The 15790-nt window shown below is 38.7% G+C and overlaps 1 protein-coding gene across 2 annotated transcripts in view; it reads left to right on the forward strand.

The window, feature by feature from the left end:
• HMCN1 (hemicentin 1) overlaps positions 1 to 15790 on the forward strand; it is a 211555-nt gene that overhangs the window by 192818 nt on the left and 2947 nt on the right. For both annotated transcript variants that reach the window (XM_074907071.1, XM_074907072.1), the window contains 9 exons: positions 1448 to 1685; positions 3424 to 3486; positions 5498 to 5617; positions 5866 to 6000; positions 6454 to 6567; positions 6885 to 7010; positions 7817 to 7945; positions 11850 to 12200; positions 15326 to 15445. In XM_074907071.1, the coding sequence (XP_074763172.1) occupies positions 1448 to 1685; positions 3424 to 3486; positions 5498 to 5617; positions 5866 to 6000; positions 6454 to 6567; positions 6885 to 7010; positions 7817 to 7945; positions 11850 to 12200; positions 15326 to 15445 (1396 nt within the window). The remainder of the gene's footprint in view (positions 1 to 1447; positions 1686 to 3423; positions 3487 to 5497; positions 5618 to 5865; positions 6001 to 6453; positions 6568 to 6884; positions 7011 to 7816; positions 7946 to 11849; positions 12201 to 15325; positions 15446 to 15790) is intronic.

The raw sequence follows: 15790 nt of genomic DNA on the forward strand, positions 1-15790 counted from the left end.
TGAAAACTGTTTTACTGTACATAACTTATTTTGTGCCTGGTTTAACTGACAGATATTGACAGATAATTGACATTGCCCTGGAAAACAAAAAGTTGTTGTCAGGAAGATACGTTCTGTCACTCAAGGTTTTTAGAAGTTAGAAGGTATTCTTGAGAGGTGTCATGTGGGGTAGTTAGCGCAGGAGGCACGTCAGATGTTGCTTTCAATAAAGCTATAAAGGTGCAGCTTAAGCCTGTCTAACTTTTTGGCTTCTCTGAATGACATCAGCTCTTTTATACCATGGCACCTTGCAAAAAATTTTTAATATTACTGATGATTTGTTTGCAGCTACAATTATGCATAGTCTGGCAGAGAAACATTCCTGTGGCTGATAGAGTTGCAAAAACAGGGGATTAACAGATTCTCTACTGGATTATGTCACAGGGTATTTTATGTGTTCTCATCATGCACACTGTCATGCTGCTCTTAGTGATGTGCTCCTTTCCCTGCTATAGCATCAACACTTTTTCTTGTGGAGGTATCTATTATGGCAAACAGTCCTATTATACAATTAATCTGAAATATTTTACAGAATTTGCTTTTTCAAAGGATGAAACTTCTCTATGAACTTCTCTATGACCTTTTTCAGGAGTGAATAGAAAGGGCAGTTTGCATGATAGTATGAGAAAAGGTTGTAATCCCACTACTGAATACCTCTGCCTATTGTTTCTAGGAGATACTCTCTATTGCTCCTAGTAAGATAGCTTCTATCACTGACCTTATACTCCTGACAGAAAGATGGAGTTCAAAAAAACTGTTTTTCTATTTTTCTGGTTTAGTGTAAGATGCAAAAAATCTTTTGCTTAATATACATGGTATTCAAGTTTTGGTTTCAGAGCAGGTGCTTGATAATTGGTTTTACTATAAAAGAAAGAACGTTCTTTCAGGTTGTGTCTATAAAGGTGGTAATTTGTGGTAGGTAACCAGTGAAAATGTTTAAATATATTAACCCCACAATACAGTAAATATACAGGAAGTTCTTGGTATTTTGATACACTGCAATATGTAGCATGTCCAACACTTATACCCTTTTTCAGTGGTAGAATTTTTCTCTACTGATTGTTAAGTACATGTTGTCAGTATCTGACTTAGAATACAAAAAAAAAAAAATATTTAGGCCTCAGAAGATTGTTATTGAACAATAAGATCACTTTCAGGTTTTTTTGGAAATGCTTTGCTGTGGCCCCCATTGTCAGGATCCTCAGTATCCCAGCCTGTTTAAAGACATATGCCAGATGCTGTTAAGATTCAACAGTTAAGACTGAAAATGTGTTGTGTGAAATATGATTTGTTCAGATTTTAAGGATAAAAATCTTTCCTGGAATAGCTCTCATACCATTTTAAAATATGAAGACCACAGTGGTATTGGCTGTATTTGGTGGCTGATGCCTGAATCTTGCTGTTTCAGGATTACACAGAAGACTACATTCAAACTGGCCCTGGGCAACTCTATGCCCATTCTACTCGTCTCTTCACGATAGATGGAGTTAGTGTTCCCTATACATGGAACCACACTATCACCTATGATTACACTAAAGGAAAGATGCCTTTCTTGGTGGAAACACTCCATGCTTCCTCTGTTACAACAGAGTACAACCCACTGGAAGAAACTGTTTCTTTTAAAATCCATGCTTCCATTGCAAAAGGTATTGGTTTAATCTTTCACAAAAATAAATCAATGGGAAAATAATATCCTAGAATTCATTACCTATATTCCTTGAAAGAGGAAATGCTGTTTAACTCGGATAACTTTATTGTAGACCTTGGGATCTATATGTCTTGCTAATACACCCATATTTTAATATGTAAAAGTTGTTGCAGTTTGCACTTACTCTTCACCTGTAGTTCTCATGGATGATGTACATCTGCATTTGCTGACACTGCTAATAGCATCACCAATAGCTTCAGATACTCAGCCTAAAGTATTTATCCATTTCCTTGCATGTACCTTTCATCCTCTAAAAAGAAACTACTGTCACTTTCATGTGGGGTCAAGTGTTGGTGGGTTTTTATGTTTGGTTTTGGTTTTGCATAACTATTAAGAAAAAGGATTTTTTATTTTCTTCTCACAGCAAAACCAGGTAAATATAAATAAGGTAGCAATGAGGTAGAAGAGCATTCAAAATTCAGCACTAAAATCGGTAAAATATACCAAGTCATTCCATAGATTGAACTTCTCTGGAATTATTTGGCATATACAGACAATATGATGCTGAGCTGTAGATTGAAAACATCACTGGTACTTTATGGATATATTTTTTTAAGGCCAGATAGGAATGGTGGCCAGTCTCGCAGCGCTGTGTAGACACATGCATATGTACAGTCTGTGAATCTGATGAGTCCAAGCACAGAGGTGGCAAGCTAGTAGCTCCATCATCTGTTGTACTGTGTCTTAGCATTACTGGCTGCTGGGTTTTATTAACCTTTTACTTAAGTGATTTTAAGGAATAGGGCATATATTTGTGTAAGTGGGTTTTCCTTTGAGAAGTCATAATTGGTTAGCAGGATGTCATGTGATCTCTTTTAATATTATTTGGGGGTTTTGCACATAGTAAGGCTTAATTAACATTATCTTTCAAATTAAATAACTCATGTTAGAAAGTAAATGGAACAGTGGGATTGCCTATCTCAGTCTTTCTTTTCAATAACAACATTTTAAACAAAGTAAAATAATGATTTTTCCACTTGCCAGACTATGAACTCTTTGTGCAATTTGAAAACCAAGTTGGTTTTTATTCAGTTTTTAAAAGAGGTCCCATAAAAGGAATTTTCCAGATCAAGTTATGCCTATGCATAAATCTGGCCAAGCCTTTACTGAACTTGCATTTATTTCCTCCAACTACTAATATTCTGCTTTTTAAAAATTTCATAGTTATTGAATCGCTTTTCAAGCAGCAAAATACATGTGGTCTTCGAGCAGTCTCTACCAGACTTTTCCATTACAGTACATAGTATGCGCTTGTGTTCATCTACAGTGACTTCCCACAATCTATGACATAGTGATTTGTTTAGTTTGGGTTTATTTCCTTCCTTTTACATGAAGTGAAACTGAATGGTCTTTATTCTTTTAATAATGGAAACTTTATGGAGGGACTTTGCAGAATATATTAGTCTGGGATGCAACTTGCAGTCACACTGAGGGAACCCCCCACCCACACATGTAATGTTTTTCAAAACAGCAAGAAACATGTACTTCTGACTCGTAGTGCCCAAGTAGAAAAACCACTAAAGTCTGGAATTTTAAAGTTTCTATTTTAGTGTCCAAGTATAACAAGTCTTTTATAAATATCTGGACTGCAATTCTTAATGTTAAAGAGTTTCTTAAAAGTAATAAAATACTCATATTTTCATCCACAAGTAACATGTGCTTCCTTTACCATACAGGAGATCGTAGCAATCAGTGTCCTGCTGGGTTTGGTTTGGACTCAACTGGGCCTTACTGTTCAGGTAACGATGTGACAAGGGTGGTGTGATCACAGTCTCACAGACTCATAGACTGGTTTGGGTTGGAAGGGATCTTCAAAGATCACCCAGTTCCAAATTCCCTGCCATGGGCAGGGACCCCTTCCACTAAATCAAGTTGCTCAAAGCCCCGTCCAGCCTGGCCTGGAACCCTTCCAGGGAGGGGTCAGCCACAGCTTCTCTGGGTGACCTGTGCCAGTGTCTCACCACGCTCATCATAAAAAATGTATTCTTTATTTCCAATCTAAATCTACCCTCTTTCAGCTTAAAACTGTTATCCCTTGTCCTGGCCCTTTACCATGGCCCCCAGAGGCCCTGGTAAAAAGTCTCTATCTTTCTTGTAAGCCCTTTTTACATATTGAAAAGCCACAACAAATTCTCCCCAGAGCCTTTTCTTCCCTGAGCTAAATAACCCCAACTCTCTCAGCCTTTCTCTGTAGCAGAGCTGTTCCAGCCCTCTGGCAATTTCCATGGCCTCCTCTGGACCAGCATTAAGAGGTCCATGTATTGTGCTGGGGGACCCCAGAGCTGGGTCCAGTACTCAGCCACCAAAATCTACATCACCTTTATCTAGAGTTTCAAAGCATGCAGTACCTACTTCAAAAAGTGTAGGTTACCATTGGTAAAAGGGTCTGGATCCAAAGGCAGAGGAAGACTTCACTTCTGTATTTATCTAGAATATAAGTAGTGCCCAGACAGCTCTTCATCAGTACCTCAGATACAACTGGGGGACACTGAGCCACAGTATCTCCTGAGCCTGCAAAGCAATGAAGCACTTACCTGATCGGTGTGGAGGGAAGCACAAGTGTTGGCAACCTAGACAGTAGCCCACAAGTTCCTTCTTGGGGGGTGGAGGTGAAGAGAAGGTTATGAGTGTTTTGGCTGTCTCCTCTAGATGACTGAGTCACATTTGTTTTAGAGAACAATCATCGAATACACTTTTGTGGACTTATTTTATTGCCCCTTGAAAGCTTATAAATTAAGAAAATTATGCAAGAAGCAACACTACACCATCCAACAGGTTTAAAACCAGGAAAACTGAAAATAAAGTTACTAAAACAATTTTCCACTTGCAGTATTGTGTGTAAAACAGTATGAGTTCTAAAACTTTAATACGGGATATGTAGTAATCTTTGCAGATATATCTAGGAAATCTTAACACTGAAACCCTCTGTTGTAAAGAGATTCTCTGCAAAAAATTGTATGAAATGTTTGTTACTGCAGTATTGACCCAGTCCTGCAGAGTTATGCAAGATTCCAGCAAGCTGTGTTACTGTAGGTTTGATAACTGTACAAATAACTGTGGAGAACACGCTGATGAACTGTTTCTGTGAAGCTGCTCCAATGCTAGATCTAGTTTTGCCCTGCGGGCTCTACCAAACATATGACTCTGTTATGGATACTCTCAAATAAACAACTGACCACCAAAAATAAAAAAATTATTATTAACACAATTAACTAGCTCTCCGTAAATTATAGGTTCAGATGTCTGTCAGAGGAAGACAGCACAGATTTCCAAGGTTTAACGGCAACCCGCAACGCTTTACAAAGAGCTCTATAGGGTTTAACGGCAACCCCAAACGCTTTATCACTCACCTGACAAGTGAGGGCTCTCAACCTCGAGGACCTGCTCAGGGCAGCGTCCCGAGCCAAGGCCCCTCGAGGAGTTTCCTTGGGCAGCATCCCGACCCAGGGGGAGAGTCCTCGGCCGCAGCTGCTGCTCCAGGGGACGAGCTCCAAATGGCTCCCCCCGGGGACTCCATCGATACCCAGGCCGAATCTGACCTGTGTCAATAGCGGCTCCCATTGGCCAAAGGCCCCGATTGCCACGGAGCCCGGAGAACAAGGGCAGCCAGGAGCAGCAACCCCTCAGCAGCCAAGAAGCACCACTGGGCTGGTGCACCTGCCACAGCCTCTTATGAAGAGTTTGTTTGGTATAGTTTCCTGTAAATTCTTGTGAAGTCTCACTGGTTTTTCAAACATTTCCTTGTTCCAGATGAAGATGAATGTGCTGTGGGAAATCCTTGTTCCCATACCTGTCATAACACCATGGGATCTTACTACTGCTCCTGTCCAAAAGGCCTCACTATCTCTGCAGATGGTAGAACATGTCAGGGTAAGATAGTATTGCTGTGGACAGGTTGGATACAAAAAGCCCCATGGCACTTAAACCACTAGGGGAATGTTCTGCTTGGGCTGGGCCATTTTCTCGTTATACAAATATAATTTATTGGTGGTATGCTAGTTATTTCATATCTGAATATATCTGGTATCAAGTATTTCACAGTTGATCATGATCAAGACATGGCTTAATCTTTGTTTCATTTTGACATAGTGAGGTTTACAGCTTGTTTTTAATTATAGATATTGATGAGTGTGCACTGGGTGGACATACCTGCCATGCTGGCCAGGACTGTGAAAACATCATTGGCTCGTACCGCTGCGTGGTTAGGTGTGGGAACGGCTTTAGGAAGACAGCTGATGGATTTAGCTGCCAAGGTATGGAGAGGCCTTTGGGTTTTGGTGTTAGCTTTCATAAACTGAACATGCTGTCTTTCACTCAATTGAAAGTAACTTCTTAAAAGATGCATCTCCACCTATATGATGTCTATATATTTCCATTAAGGTTGTAGTTTGGGGGGGATTGTTTATCTTTTGTGGTGGTTGTTTTTTTGTTGTTATTTTTTTTATACCTTTTGCTTTTTCCATCTTTAGAAATTAATATAAAGTACTATCAGGGAATAACCTAACATTCTTGCTTTTGTGTCCCATGTGCATTTTTTTTTTTTACAAAGAAGTGAAAGAAGAAAACACTTCTGAATATACCTCAATAGTGTAATAACTAGAGCTCAAAGCAGAGTCCAGAATGGTGACTCAACCAAAGCACTGTTCTGGTAAATGACAACAAGGCAATTCACAGCTGTGGTATCAAGGATTTGTATTGTTCAACAGATGTTAATGAGTGTCAAGAGTCCAATTCCTGCCATCAGCGTTGCTTCAATACGATAGGAAGTTTCCACTGTGGCTGTGATCCCGGATACCAGCTAAAGGGCAGAAAATGCATGGGTATGGATGAATTTTTGAATGTTCATTCCCCTTTTCCAATCGATATAATTTAACATTTATTTGTTGCTGTATTTGGTATCAGAAACCTTTATGAATAAAAATCCTACTATGGACAATATACTTAGTATGTATTTCTGAATTTGTAAAGCAGTACTAAAAACCAGAGGAAGTAGGAGTTGGGCTGACTGATAAATGTGCATGAAATGCATTCAAATGCATCTACAGAGTGTAATTACAGCTGGATTTTTCTGCTCTCCAGGAATTGAGCATAAGAAAGCAAGTTTATTTCCTTTCTTCCTTTTTTTTTTTTAAATAAGACATAAATGAGTGCAGGCAGAATGTATGCAGGCCTGATCAACTTTGCAAAAACACCCGTGGTGGCTATAAGTGCATTGATCTATGTCCCAATGGAATGACCAAAGCAGAAAATGGAACTTGTATTGGTGAGTAGAAGTGTTAATGTACTGTACAATGATAGTAAACACAGGGACAACAATGAATTTAAAAAAAAAAAAAAATGTTCGAGATAGTCCATTGCCAGTTACTAAGATTTGCACATATTAAGGCATCAAGTTTTTTTAATTTATGGGAGCATGCTTATTTAAATTTTTTATAATTGAATAAAAGAATAAATGTATCCTTGCCACTTGTTTTCCATTGCTCTTAAGAAAGAACAATAATGTTTTCGTTACCTTTTCTGCATTGTCACCTTGAATTCTACAAATTGTTCATTGACTGGAATGTTTTGCTTCATGTGTGAATGCTTTCTTAAAAGTTTGTCTCAGAAGCTCTGAATCAAGATCACAGGTTCTTGCTGCTTATCAGGGCTGCTTTTAAATATAACCAAGGTTATATATACTACCAAATCTTTTTTTCTAGTGGGATATGACAGGAAGATGCATTATGTCTCTTTGGAGAGTAGCTGATCACATTGAAACACCAGTGAAAAGTTTTGAAAATTAATGGAAAAAGCGTGTGTAAATGCAATAATGTATCTGTGTCTGCTCAAAATCTGCTTTCTGATTATGAAATGCAAATTGTGATTTGTAACACAAACTGTTATAGAGCAGTGTCAGAGCAGTGCCTAATCATGGCACCAGGTAAGGAGAGTGTATGTTCGGGGGCCAAAACTATCTAGAGGGCCAGATACAATTGTGGCTTAACTGCATTCCTTCTACATTAAGAAGTTTAAAGCTGTAAGAAGTTTCAAAGAAAATCTGACTTCTTCCCCTTGCCTTATTGCTTGCAGACATTGATGAGTGCTGGGATGGAACCCACCAGTGCCGCTATAACCAGATTTGTGAGAACGCACGAGGAAGTTACCGCTGTGTGTGTCCAAGAGGGTATCGGTCCCAGGGAGTTGGAAGACCTTGTGTGGGTAAGCTGTCCAGTCACAGTAGTACCTCATATTTTCTGCTGCTGCTCTTGGCTGGGCTTTCTGCTGTAACATATCCAACAATGCTATTACATTTGAAGACTATACTATATAGACAGATCTCCTCTGAAGTTCATAATTACCCATCTAAACAATTCTAAGCAGAGATTGTTCGAGGTCCATACTTTGAAAACAAAGCATACAAGGGACTCAGAGCACTGGTGGATGGATGTGGCAAGCTACCACTCCACAAGAGGCCTCATTTATAAAAATCAGGTCAGATTTGTTAGTTAATTGGACAGTGAAATGTGCCTGGCTATGTCCTGGACTGCACTGATTCACACCTGAAGGCAGTCAAGCAGGGAGCGATGAGGAGTGTTTGCAAACACACCTAAATGAAGTATGTTGCAAGAGGCATGATGCACCCCAACCTCACCTCTGCAGGCGAACAGTGCAAACACCCTTACCCAACTGATGGAACTGCCAAAGGTGTTCCCTGGATGGGCAGAGCAGAGGGAGATGATACACATTTATCTCTCAGCACTGCGAGGGTGCTCTCATAGCTCTAGCGTGGATAGCCAGAGAGTTTCATGTCTGGTGGCAGTGCGAGTGCATAAAACACTTCACCTGGCATTTAGTAGACCTCAGGATGGCACTAGGATCTTTTTGATTCACCTTTTCTGTACTTACATAGAATATTTAAAATATGATAGCTGGTCCAGCCTGGTAATAATGATTTATGAGTGTTGGAATATGACACTTAAGTGAAGTTGATTTCAGTTGCTCCCACATATCAGAGAAGCATTCCTCCATGATGACTTCTTCAGGATTTGCTTTCATAAGTGATAAATAGCTTCTTTGGGGAACAAGATTTTTTTTTTTTTTTTTTCATTTTAAACAACCTAATATTTTGGACTACCAAAAGCCAGGAATGGGTTTTGTTTGTTTGGGGTTTAAGACATTCAATTGCAGTAAGAAACTGTTTGGCTGTAGACCAAGACATTATTTCTACCAGCTGCCTCTCTACTGAAATCAAATCAATTCCAGACTCTGTAATATATATTTAAACCATTTAAATTTCTGAGAGTAATAAGCTAGATAAAGTCTAGTACTACAGATTTTCAGAAACCACTAGCAGCTGCCCTAAAGCTGTCTTCTGACCAAAGAGCACTGAAAGCTCCCTCTTAAAGTATGACCTTATGCACCTTTGAATTTTTATCTACTTAAAAATATATTTTACATATAGATGCATCAAAGATAATAGTTCACATGTGTTAATAAAATCCAATTTTTATTTTTAATGTTCCCAGTGAGCACAGGGAAGAGTTGAAAAGTAAGTAGGGCCCCAGACTGAAACAGAAGAATTGAACTTTGTTCCTACCTGTGCCACTCTTACCCTGTGTAAAGTCCTTTGTGCCACAACTCCTTGACTGCTAGATAGGGATGAGATGCTCATTTGTCATCACAGCACCCATAGATACATGCATGCCTGTTTAACTAAACTACAGTATTTCTCTGAACTGTGTTGGATCTCAACATGCCATATCATAGATGGAAGGGCATTATCAAAAGCTGTTGCAAAGCAATTTGGCATGTAACACATGCAAGGCTATCTAAAATTGAAAATCAAATATTATCCTCCAAGTTAAAGAATGCATGAGAATTTAGCTATTTTAGTTTCAAAGTCATTTCACCTTGTTCTTGTAATAATTTAATATTCCTAGTGCATAATCAAAGGGATACTGTCCAGTATCTCCAGGGAGACGTAGTCTTACCTGTCAGTCGATGATCACTTCTCACAGGGATGGTTATAAATGCAGGTGACTTGCTGCATTCAATTTTGCTTCTATTGCACAGGATGATCCTATGACAGGAATTGCTCAAATTCTCACCTGTTTTCTTTCATTATTTCTATGATAGTCTTATCTTGCTTATGCACAGGACGTTAGTTATTGTAAAGATGTTAGTGCACATACCTACTGTCTATTTCATGCAGGTAAAGAGTGTTAAACTCAGCAATTTGAAAGTAGTTGAGCCCTAAGGAAATAATGAGTTTCTGTATTCTTTTACATGTATATGTGTAACACGTTTTTGTTTTAAAACACAATGAAGAAATATAAACTTAAATTTGTCTTAGTTGTTGTCGTATTAAAAATGAAATTCTCTTGTTTATAAAACCTGACAATATTACCCTAATGATATTTCAACTAATATATGAAGTTTCAGTTATCTGTGAAATAATAATTGGGAAATAATGCAGTACTCTGCAGTAATGATCCCTGGATTTCCAACTCTCAAAACATGTAATTATTAATATCAAAAAAAATTCTTTAAAACTTTAAAATATATAAAGTATTACAAATGTAATAAAAATACAGTCTAATATTCTACATTTCTGAACAGTGTTACTTTTTCAATACAATTATCATGCATTTGTGTCTCAGAGGGTTACAAATGATGCTCAGATTTCTATGTTCAGAGGAAACCAAAGTGAAACTGTAATAATGCTAGCTTAATGGTATTTTTACAATAATAATTTAAAGAATACACACTTTCCACTAATGAAATAATTAAACCCTTATTAAGTCAACATTAAGATAATCTTTAAATTCTAGTAAAGTAGTTTATATGACAGTTATAGATATGTTGTTGTGTATGCTAATATCAGGTTATTTATTTCTGTTCATTGTGGAGTTGCACATTCCTATTTGGAATTAGCAGGTTTTTGTCTTTTTCTAGTAAAGAATTAATGTAAATTTGAAAAGGAATACCGTGTATGTCAAATTTTTAGCTGTGCCTGAAGTAACTTGTTGAAAATTTTAGAAAATTTCTTGCTGGTAGTGCCAGAGAGACTGTGGGAGAAGGCCTGGTTCTAAAGTATCAAGAGCCCTCATATTTACTTTATTTTGCATGAAGGACACTCATCATGTTATACCCTAAGCCCTTTACCGTATTTTGTATGCTCACTACTCTGTTTTGATTTAAGGATGGATATTTACTTCTAAGGTTGCTCAAATTACTTTGGATTACAATTTAAAGGGAAATAACTTTTTTTAAAAAAAGCATTACGGGGGGGGGGGATTATACGTTTTAATTGTACAAAAGTCAATTAATATTTACTATAAGGTCTCCAACCTTTCATAGTTGGAGTGACCAAGAACATGAAGTGTTAGAACATACCTGACCTCCTTCCCCTGTAGCCCTGTGACACGTCCTTGAGACCCGTTTTTTTTTTCCTCTGACACAGAGTACAATAACCTTCTTAAGGTTCTTAGCTTCCCTCAGTGCCAGTTTGAATGAATTTCTATTGCTGTACTTCTCAAGAGTGCTCCGCATTAAGTATCCTCTTTTAAAGAAGGGCCTGACAGCTTTTCCCACTCCTTTGGAGCACTCAAGAAAAAAAAAAATTAATGAAGTAGCAGTGAACAGTTTAGGCTGAAATAATGAGCAGCATGGGCCCTAAGGGCCACCGATTTCTCAGTGCTTCTTTTCTAGTAACCAGCAGGGACTGTAGTTGGCAGCTTTCAGGCTGTCACACAGCCCTGCTTCTGCAAAAGCCGGGGAACAGGCTTGGATCCCCCTTTTATAGCACAGCCTCCCTCAGTCACGCTGGAGACCAGAATTCCAGCAGAGTTCGTGTCCTGCGTGGAGGAGTCATATCCCCAGTAACCTTGTAGGAAGAATAAAGGTATAGATAGGTATAAAGGTACAGGATAGACTAACCTGCCTACTTGGCATTGTGTTGTCCATATTTTACTGTCTTCAGGATCTCACTTTTGTGTCTTCAGTTTGTTCCACAGACTGAGATAAAGTATATATGTATATATATACATATAGTTATGTGTTGTTTGTTTGTTTTTTCTCCTTTCCACATGGTTTCTTGCTCTGGATCATGTCTCATGAGCAGACATTAATGAATGTGAACAAGTGCCTAAACCCTGTGCATTTCAATGCACCAACACCCCCGGCAGCTTCAAGTGTGTCTGTCCACCTGGACAACATTTATTAGGTGATGGGAAATCTTGCGCTGGATTGCAGAGATTGCCAAATTATGGTGCCTATTACAATAGCTATAACTATGCTCAATTCTCCCCTGTGAGAGACAACTATCAACCTCAACAATATTACAGGCACTCCTCAAATCTCTACAGCTCCTTCTCAGAGTATAGAAACAGCAGAATACCTTTCTCCAGGACTAGAAGGAACATTAGAGAAACTTGTCCTGAAGGCTATGAGGCAAGAAATGACAGATGTGTAGGTAAATGTCAGTCATATCTATGCAATTCTCTTGTTGTGGTCCTTATTCTTAGGTTACTGTTTCATATATACCAGGGGCTGATGGTTTTGTGGTGCTGTGGTTTTTTTTCATATTCCCCTGATAAATATTCAGAGTGTTCTGCATGTTCTTGCCTCCTGAGCATGTTTAGCAAAAGTGTTTTCAAACCTGCTTCTTGTAACCTCTTGTTGTAATTGTGCTGCTTATTGTGTGTTTGCAAATTATTTCCCTCTGTTGTTCCCTTTCTTCTGATTATTGGAGCTCACCTTTGTGAATTTTCTCACACTTCAAAAAACACCAGTAGACCCAGTCTAGTCCTGGGGATGTTGCCTTATGCCAGACTTCCACTGATGGTAGTAGTAATCTGGTTCAAAAAGGTTTTGAATAAAGATTTTAGAATTGAGCACACTAGGTCCAGTGCCAGCACTCTTAGAGGACCGTTTGTCACTGCCATATGGGCAATATAAGCAGAAGCTTTTAAATTATCTGTAGTTATGATAGATAGTGGATTTAATGTAATTCACTGAGCGTGGAGAGACTGATTATAAACAAATAGGGGATTTGTCATAAGTTGTGACAATGACACTTCTTTTCTGTGATGAGGAGAGCAGGGTAGTTATGGTAAACTGGCAAGCTCTGCCCTAATTTCATTTTTTTTAAGAGGTGCAAAGCCTCAGAGCACATTCTAAGACCAACAGGAAACCAAGGGATTTGGCATCTCTATCAGGCACTTAGCTCACTTCCTCCTTACTCAGTGAGCTTTTCTGAGGTTTTTCAGTGAAATGCTGCTGTTTTCACAGGTATTGAAAATTTAATTCAGCTCCTTGTGGAAGTCAAAATGAACAGCAGCCTGTATTGTTCATTAACTAATCAGTACTAAATGTGAAGAAATTAAGAAGTTAAAAAAACAACCAACCAAAAACCCCAACAAACTATTGCTCAAAAGCTAGAAATGCCAGGTTCTCCTCCTGCAGCAGTAGTTTGTGTCAGTGGATCTAAACCCTCTGTAACTGCTGGTCTAGAGCCAGAAAAGGGGCACCCAGGCCCAGCCTGCCCCGAGCACAATCCCCTCCCTGCCCTGGACATGCTAACGGGCCCGGACTGAGCCAGGGCTCGCCTTGACTTGCAGGAGGGGTCACCAGACCTGGTGCTTTACACAAAGGACAGATGGAGATATAAAACATCAGTTGATATTTTGAAATATGCTTCTCTTAAGACAGATTTTGTCCACTGAACTCACATTTTGAGTATCTTAAGAAAAAAATAATTAGTTAAGTTATTTTGTTATAATACTACTGAGTTCAGGTCCAAGGGTACTGCAGTCTAGGCCTTGCTAGAGCTTGTCCCAGTGTATTTAAGATAGTTTGTGGTGTGTTGGCTGTGTGCCTGAACCTAGCATATATGCCACAGATGCTTCACAGGAGGCACAGTGTACTTCCAGGATAAGTACAGGGGTCTGCAGCTAGGTTCTAGCAACCAGAATTAATGTTACAATTATCTAGCAATATATAATGTTGAAAAATACAAATATACTTTTATTAATAAAAATTATAGATAGGCAGACATCAACCCTTGTATGACTACTGAAAAGTCTTCATAACATAAATATACATGCAGTTTGTTATGGGTATAGCAGTTTAATTGAAAGACCTAGGAATATAGCTATCACTGATGAAGGGGTTTAGCTAAATTCTATGATCTTCACCCCAGCTCCCAGTTCGAATTAGCCAATATTCTTGTACTTCCATTTCATTGGAATAAACATAAATTTTAAAACTACTGTTTAATATGAAAAATACACCCAAATGATGCTTTTTTTAAAGAAAGTTCTTTCAATAGACAACCACCAGGATTTGATAACAAAATACCATAAATTTCTAGACATGTGTTTCTCTTCTATGTTTGCATTTTTATCTAATGCAATCCCTGTAAATTGGACAAAGAGAGGGGAAGCAAAGACCTTCCACTGTTTTAATCATGCAAGTCTTAACTCTTGTATGAGACTAACTTGAGTAGGGAGGGTCTCTATTACTGTCCTGAATTAGACAGATGTTTCAAAAGAAATTACAGTTATATGTGGTCTGTGTCTAAATCAGACTAGTCTGCTTTGAAAATTTTACACAAAGTGGTCTGGTACTCCTATATTTGAAAGGGAGATTAAAAAAAAATAAGAACGTTTATTGATAGTCTTCCCAGATGCTTAATTCATACCCATGGCATGAGGAAGATCAGGTTGGAAAGGAAACAGCTTTGCCTGAGGAGGGATTAACTGTAATAACAACTCCCCCACTGTCAAGGCTTCCTCTGACGGGATAACTGATCTGGACATTTCCTAAGCATATTGCCTAAAACCTTAGTATCAGGCAGCTCAGCTTGCTTTGTGGGGCAAGACTGTGTGCAGGTTTAAGCCCTGCCGGGACCGGAGAGCACGTTGCTGTTGCCCCTCCCCCACCCTCAGCAGGTCGGGCTGGAAGTTAAGCACAGACCCCGGGCTAAAATAAGAAGAAATTTAATACAACAGAGTGATAAAACAATCTGAATAGCAGCAGTGGCAATGATAACAACAATAAACAGCAATAACAGTGAACAAGACAAAAGATATACAGAGAAATACCTCAAATGATCAGGGAACAAGCCCCCGCGTGTGTCGCAACCCCCCAAACCAAAAGCGAAAGTAAAAAGGCTCCGCCCCTGGACCTGACGTCAGCATGGTATGAATAACCCGGCTGGAGATCCCTTCCCCCTCTCTGCTGGGGAAACTTAACCCTATCCTAGTTGAACCAGGACAGACTGTATAACCTTGTCAATGTATCCAGTTTGCACGTCCCCCTTTCTACCCAGAACTCTGTAGCAGGACTGGTCTTTCAGCTAGAATACATATTATGGTTGCTTTCAAAAAAAGCTGACTTAATTATTTAAAAGCTATAAAGGTAAGTTGTGAAAGGACTTGCTAGTCTTACACATTCAACCACATCAGTAAACAAAATCCAGACAACTTCGACCAGCTCTGTCCATACGCTTGTATATAAATAGAACAGTAAATACTACAGTTCAATACCAGGTTCAAATAATTCTGATGCATATGTGTTCATGTTTCTTTTCCACAGATATTGATGAATGCAAAACCAGAGATACCTGTCAGCATGAATGCAGAAACACCCTGGGAAGTTACCAGTGTACTTGTCCATCTGGTTATCGCCTTATGGCCAACGGCAAAACCTGTCAAGGTACAGAGATCCCCTTGAGTGTTCAGAAATAGGTTTGCAAATAAATAAAATACAAATCATACTCAATAGATGTATAAGCCACGTCTTTGAATTTGCTGTATGAGATTTGGCATTCAAAATTTCAAGTTTCAGAAGTTTTTATATTTCACATTTTAATGTTTCTTAAAACATCAGCAAATTAGATAACTGCAACTTCTTGTTCTCCGTTTCCTCATGTGACCTTATATTACACATTTAACTCCAGGCAAGTAGATGGCAGCTCTAGGGCCAAACCTAACATAAGCCTTAACCCACCTCTGTTAAAAAATGGTAATCAGATTTTCTGATCCACAAAAAAAGAAAAGA

The sequence above is a fragment of the Athene noctua genome, chromosome 5 (genome assembly GCF_965140245.1).
Source record: "Athene noctua chromosome 5, bAthNoc1.hap1.1, whole genome shotgun sequence".
NCBI classification, from domain to species: Eukaryota; Metazoa; Chordata; class Aves; order Strigiformes; family Strigidae; genus Athene; species Athene noctua.